This window comes from Limulus polyphemus, unplaced genomic scaffold, assembly GCF_000517525.1.
Source record: "Limulus polyphemus unplaced genomic scaffold, Limulus_polyphemus-2.1.2 Scaffold5426, whole genome shotgun sequence".
Taxonomy (NCBI): domain Eukaryota; kingdom Metazoa; phylum Arthropoda; class Merostomata; order Xiphosura; family Limulidae; genus Limulus; species Limulus polyphemus.
In genome coordinates, this window is record NW_013671036.1 from 53,523 (window position 1) to 59,522 (window position 6,000).

The 6,000-nt window shown below is 35.6% G+C and overlaps 1 protein-coding gene across 1 annotated transcript in view; it reads left to right on the top strand.

Moving 5' to 3' along the window:
- The window catches only part of LOC106472570 (MAM and LDL-receptor class A domain-containing protein 1-like), a gene marked incomplete at its 3' end in the record, with an annotated part of 61,894 nt that overhangs the window by 49,284 nt on the left and 6,610 nt on the right, over nucleotides 1-6,000 (top strand). The window contains exons 13-14 of the mRNA XM_022401133.1: nucleotides 2,494-2,622; nucleotides 3,131-3,355. Coding sequence (XP_022256841.1) covers nucleotides 2,494-2,622; nucleotides 3,131-3,355 — 354 coding nt within the window. The remainder of the gene's footprint in view (nucleotides 1-2,493; nucleotides 2,623-3,130; nucleotides 3,356-6,000) is intronic.

Below are 6,000 nucleotides of genomic sequence, written 5' to 3' on the forward strand. Positions count from 1 at the left end.
GCATGGACAAGTGATTAGGGCACTCAACTCGCAATCTGAAGGTCGCAGGTTTGAATCCTCATCCCACCAAACATGTTTACTCTTTCAGCCAGGGGTGGGTTCATTATAATGTGATGGTCAATCCCACTATTCATTGGGAAAAGAGTAACCCAAGAGCTGGTAATGACTATCTGCCTTCTGATGACTATCAAGACTTTCACTGCTAAATTTGGGATGGCTAGTGCAGATAGCCGTCATGTAGCTTTGCATGAACTTCAAAACAAACCAAACCCTCATCCTACCCTCTCGTGGATTTCGGCACCCCGTGGGTAGGTTTTAGATTTAGAGTAGAACCAATCAACATAAGTCTTCAGACACATATTTTGGGTTGTCTGTCTGTATTGTGGGTCATAGAGATGATACATGGGATTGTTCCAGTTCTGTCCTTTTGCTTTCCCTCATCCTATCTTCTTATGGGGATGTTATTGCCATTTGGATGATCCCGGTCTGTTTCACAGTTGAGGGGAGGTTATTGCTTGCAATAAATATCCTTTTGATACCGGATGTTGGGTTACCAGATCAATAGCTTAGAGCTAATACTTGTGTTATACCTAGGAGGCGGAGTGGTTCTCAATACTCCGGTTTCTTGAGTTTGAGGTGAAGATGGTATGATCCTCATCTTACCCTTGTGTGGATGTCGGTACCACGTGGGTAGGTTTTGGATGTAATTGACTTACTGAGTATGGTCTTCGTGCCCTAGCCACTCTACATGTAGGGGCACATGCTTTGTTTTACCCACTTTTCTATTTGTGGGATTGAGTTACATTATATTTATATGGTTAGGATCACCATTCTACTACAGTTCTCTTCCACTTGGATATGCTCCTCTCATTTTCAGCCCTTATCTCCTACAAGTTTCACAGATGGACAAAGAGTATACCTGTCTCAGAAGTGGTCTGGTTCCCCTCATTTGATCTTCGTATCTGACTCTCTCATTTTCAGGGGTATCCTTTGGATGCTGTAAGGGAGTACTTCTGTCATTCCCTTGCACTGGTCCCTCCTCCTCATCAGTGTGGGATTATAGCTAATCTTGTGAGATGAGGTAAGTACCGTATCAGAAGTTATAATTTTCCTATGCTGAAAATGTATTTCTGATAGGTACCTCACTCTGCTCACACTTCCCAATCTTCCTCTCCACTTTCCTCTTCTGCCAAACATCTAAGTGATAGTTTGGTAGGGGAGTATAGAGGGAGTCATATGCATCACATGAGCATATCACGCTCATAATTGTGGAGAAGTGATGCATGATGATTTACATCTGAGACATGTTGGAATCTTTCAATTCCAATAGGAAGGAGCAGAAGGCTTGTGGCATGCGTAAAGAAAAAGTTAGCATATAGAGGGCAGCACTGAACGAGAATAGCTAATCTTGTGAGAGGAGGTAAGATTATAACTTTAATTAGTTATACTCAGTACCTGGTTGATTTTTATTTTTGATTCAAGTAGACAGCCTGCTCTGATCAGAAGTAGAGCTGGGTAAATTGATTAAACAATGTGCTTATTATTACTTCAACTAATTAGTTATTCTGACATGAGATGGCTAAAAGATCTTCATGATTCTCATATGAGATGGTTATAAAAACAACTTATAATGTTAGCAATTGGATTTCGATACCCATGGTGTGCAGAACACAGATAGCTCATTGTGTACCTTTCTGTTGAACAACAAAAAAACTTCAAGGGAATATTTCAATTACTTGGATAGTTGGAATAGATGAAGATAATAATAATAATCAGAGACCCTAATTTCAGTTAGTTGATTATTTTAATGGCATACTTGATTTAACTGTGATTTTGATTATTTTATAATACACTAATTTATGTACTTGATTATTTTGTTTAATCAAGTTAATCACCAAGCTCTAACCAGGTGTTACTTAATTTAAATATCTTTTTCAATAGATTAAGTGTTTTGCTTAATTAAAAACACAAGGAAATATAATCAAATAAAGTTGTTAGATTGTAGAATGACTGTTAATAAGCTGGTTCTTTTCCAGATTAAAGCTTTGACAGTTGAGATTACAAAACATGTCTGTAAGACAGTGTTAGAATTATTACTGAAAATGATAAAATGTGTATTATAATTGTGTGTGTGTATATATATATACATATGTATAATTAATTATAATATTACATAGAACATGAAAGGAAAAAAAAAGAAATGTCACAGCTACAAAACAAACATGTACCACCTGGGCACACACACCATAAAGTGCATAGTTATGCATTGTGACCTGGTTTTTTCAGGTACTGGCAGAAGTCACCATACATGGGCAATTCCAGGTATAAATTCCTCCGTTGAATCTTGAAACATACACAGTACTATGGTTCTTATCTTTGCTATGCACTTCTAATTACTATCACAATTATATTTAATTTAAAACTTTTGTCTGGGAATTGTTTTTCTTTGATATTTATTATATTTTTATTAACTCCACCTATGTTTGTTTTCAGGAATGTATGCATATGTTGATCTTACTTCAGTTCATCTAAAAGAAAACAATAAAGCACAGCTTGTGAGTCCAGTTCTGAATAAAGCAGCTTTCTCCTGTTTACGATTATGGTATTTTATTAATGGAGAAGGTAAAAAAATATACTGAAAAAGTATTACTACAATTGAGTGTACATAAACATTTTAATTTTCTGTTATAAACTTGTCTGCATATTAGTTGCTAGAATGCAATAAAAACTAAAGAAGATATGGAAAAACGTCTTTAATCATACTTCGTAGTAGATGTACCTCATCTTATTGGTCAATTGTAAAACTTAAGGTGTTTTAGTGCAGTATTTGTATATAACTTTTTATTATTACCTTTCTGATATTTTAACTCAAAATAACTTGACATAACCTGTTTATGCTCTTAAAAATAGTAAACTTTGCTAGATTTCATAACTGTTCAAAAGAAAAATTTGTTTAGCTGATTAGTTTTAAGGGCAGAATACTGGATTAAGCTCTTAAGTAGAATGGAAGTAATGACAGAAAATAAAATATTGTTTATGTTTGTCAATATCATTGATGTTGACCAAACCATTAACTTACTTACTTAGTTAGCATTGCATTTTATAATGATATTTTTGCTTTGTTTTTCAGTTTTGGGAAAACTATCAGTATATCGGAAATTATATGAGAATGGTAGTGTTAACAACATTGAAATTTGGTCTCGTTCTTACCCTGAGGGGAACAAATGGTCTCCTGTTGCCTTGCAAGTCCACAGTGATGATAATTTTCAGCTTATGTTTGAAGTTATTCGAGGGGCAGGAACTAATGCATTTGTTGCAATTGATGATGTTACTTATGAAGAAAGGGATTGTAATGGTTAGTTTTCGTTTTTTATTTACTTAACAATAATACATAGTTATTACAAATATACAATATAATAACTAAAAAGTATAAAAGGGTTTGTTTTCCCAGATATTTTTGCAATAAAATGTCTAAAACGAAAAGGTCATCAAGACCATTTTTTTATGGTAATAGTGATAAAAGCAATTGTTAGATGTTTTTTACTGCTTTATAACAAATTATTGTATTGGAGGTGAATGTTTCTTACATTTACAAAAAAAAAACAGCATTTAATACCTTGTCTCATTAACTATGTGTGTAAAAAAGTTTGTAGTTATTTAGTATAAAGTATTATATTGACTTTGAACATCCTTGTTTTCATAACATCCTTTTACTCAAACAAAGCACTAGAACTAGTTTCAGACCTTTTACTTTTGTACTTGAACAATTAAGTAACCAAAGTATTATGTTGTCAAAATACTAATGTTGCTTTTTTTTAGATGAAAAAACCCAAACAACTTATATATCAAAACAAAACATTTATTACATGAAATAGTCTCCATTCTTATAGATGATGCTTTTTCATCTTACAATCAGGTTGTTAATGCCCTGATTAAAGAAATTACTTGGCTTTTAAGCAAAAAACATGCCGATGTCCTCTTTAACATCTTCCACATTTGCATACGTGTTCCCATTAAGACGGTGTTGCAGCGAACGAAAAAGATGGTAATCTAATGGTGCCATATCTGGAAAATGTGGTGGGTGGGGAAGAACTCCCCAACCCAACTCCATAATTTTGTGTTGTGTCAAACGTACCACACGTGGACGTGCATTGTCGTGGAGATGAACACTTTTCTGATTGACGAGTGAAGGGCGTTTCTGATGAAGGACTTGATTTAAATGTTCCAGTTGCTGACTATAGATCTATGCATTGACAGTTCGCTGAGAATTGAGGAGTTTGAAATGAATTATTCCTTTGATGTTTCACCAAATGCAAAGCATCACTTTCTGCAGATGGAGTCCAGGTTTTGGGATCAGAAGTGGTTTTTGTCTAGGATTGAACCATAGTTTTTGGCATTTAATATTTGCATAGAGAATCCATTTTTCATCACCGGTGACAATTTTGTCCAAAAATGGTTCACACACATTACACACCAGAAGAGACGAAGCAATGTTCACATGTTGGAAACGATGATCATCGGAAAGTTTGTTAGGCACTCAAACACCATCTTTATGGAGTTTTCCCATATTCCTTAGATGTTTACATATTGTTTCATGAGAGATATGCAATTTCAGGGCCATTTCACGAGTGTGTTACCTTGGGTTAGACTCAACAAGCATCTTCAGAGTTTAGCCTTAAAAACTGTGATGGCAGGGGCCAACATGTTGGAATTGATATTGATGTTACCTGAACAAAATTTGCTGAACCATCATTGACATTTATGAACATTCCAAACATTTCCATAAACTTCTTTGAAATTCTTTGTGACTACAGAGGTGTTATTTCCCTTCTTGTATTCAAACAGCCTTATGTGCCGAAGGTGTGCCATCACTATAAGGGATTAGAGTATACTAAACTTCACACATTATGTAGACTACACTAACGTGAGGTTTAGGTGGTTCATTTAACTATTATACATGATGTACGTTTTTTAGGGGGTGGTTAATGAAAGTGTTCCAAAATGTGACATTAATTTCTTGATGATCTAATATATATATATGTGTGTGTGTGTGTGTGTGTGTATATAAATATATACTGCCCCTCTTTCCATAGTTTCTCTTCACAGATACTTCACTTCAAGGATGCAGTGTGTATCTTCATGATAAGGAATTCTAGGGTATATGAATAGAGAACGATTTTTCATTCTGCATCAATAATTTAGAACTTCTTGCTGTCCAACAGGCAATAATGCAAGGTTTTGATCTTTTGCAGGAGAATATCTTCATGAGACGTTTCATCAATTCCAGTGGTTTCTTAAATTTGGTTCTTTCTCTATGGGGCCTATTCTAATCATGTCAGCCTCTTGGGGTGATAGATTTCATAGTGGATTGTCAATCTCAGCCCTCACTTTCTCCTGAACAAATAGATTCTCCATTGTGTTGTTTTCTGATAGATTTGTTCTCACTTTGGGTTTCCATTGATAGCTTTTGCCACTCATTGATACTCATCTACAAGCTTTGGAGTCTCCACTACCTCATCCTCAGGCTTGGGTGGTAGATGCAATCAGTCCTGCTTGGATGGAATTGCATTTCTATGACTTTCCCTCACTTCCTCTGTTACTCAGAGTTCTGGCCATATTTTGATTCTCTACTTGCAAGATGTTGCAGGCCTAGCCATGATTTCCTCGTATGTAGTTTCTTCTTGTGAGTCCACCTCTGCATCTTCCTCTTTGGCTATCTTATTTGAAGCATCCTGAACTCAACATTCTACACCAAGACTTTTCCCAGCTCAGTGGGGTTTAACATCTACAGTTGCCTGGGATGTGCCTCACAAGGAGTTTGTACCCACTTTACCAAATGTGTTCACCATATCTTGTTTTGACCTGTTTGTCACTTGGGTTTAGGATCGTCTCCTATTATTTAGGTCAGACAACTTTTTCTTCTGCCTTTAGTTATCCTGAACATCTGTAGGTTTTGGACTCCCCAGTGCGATCCAGCCTTCTTCCCAAATTGCCTTTTCC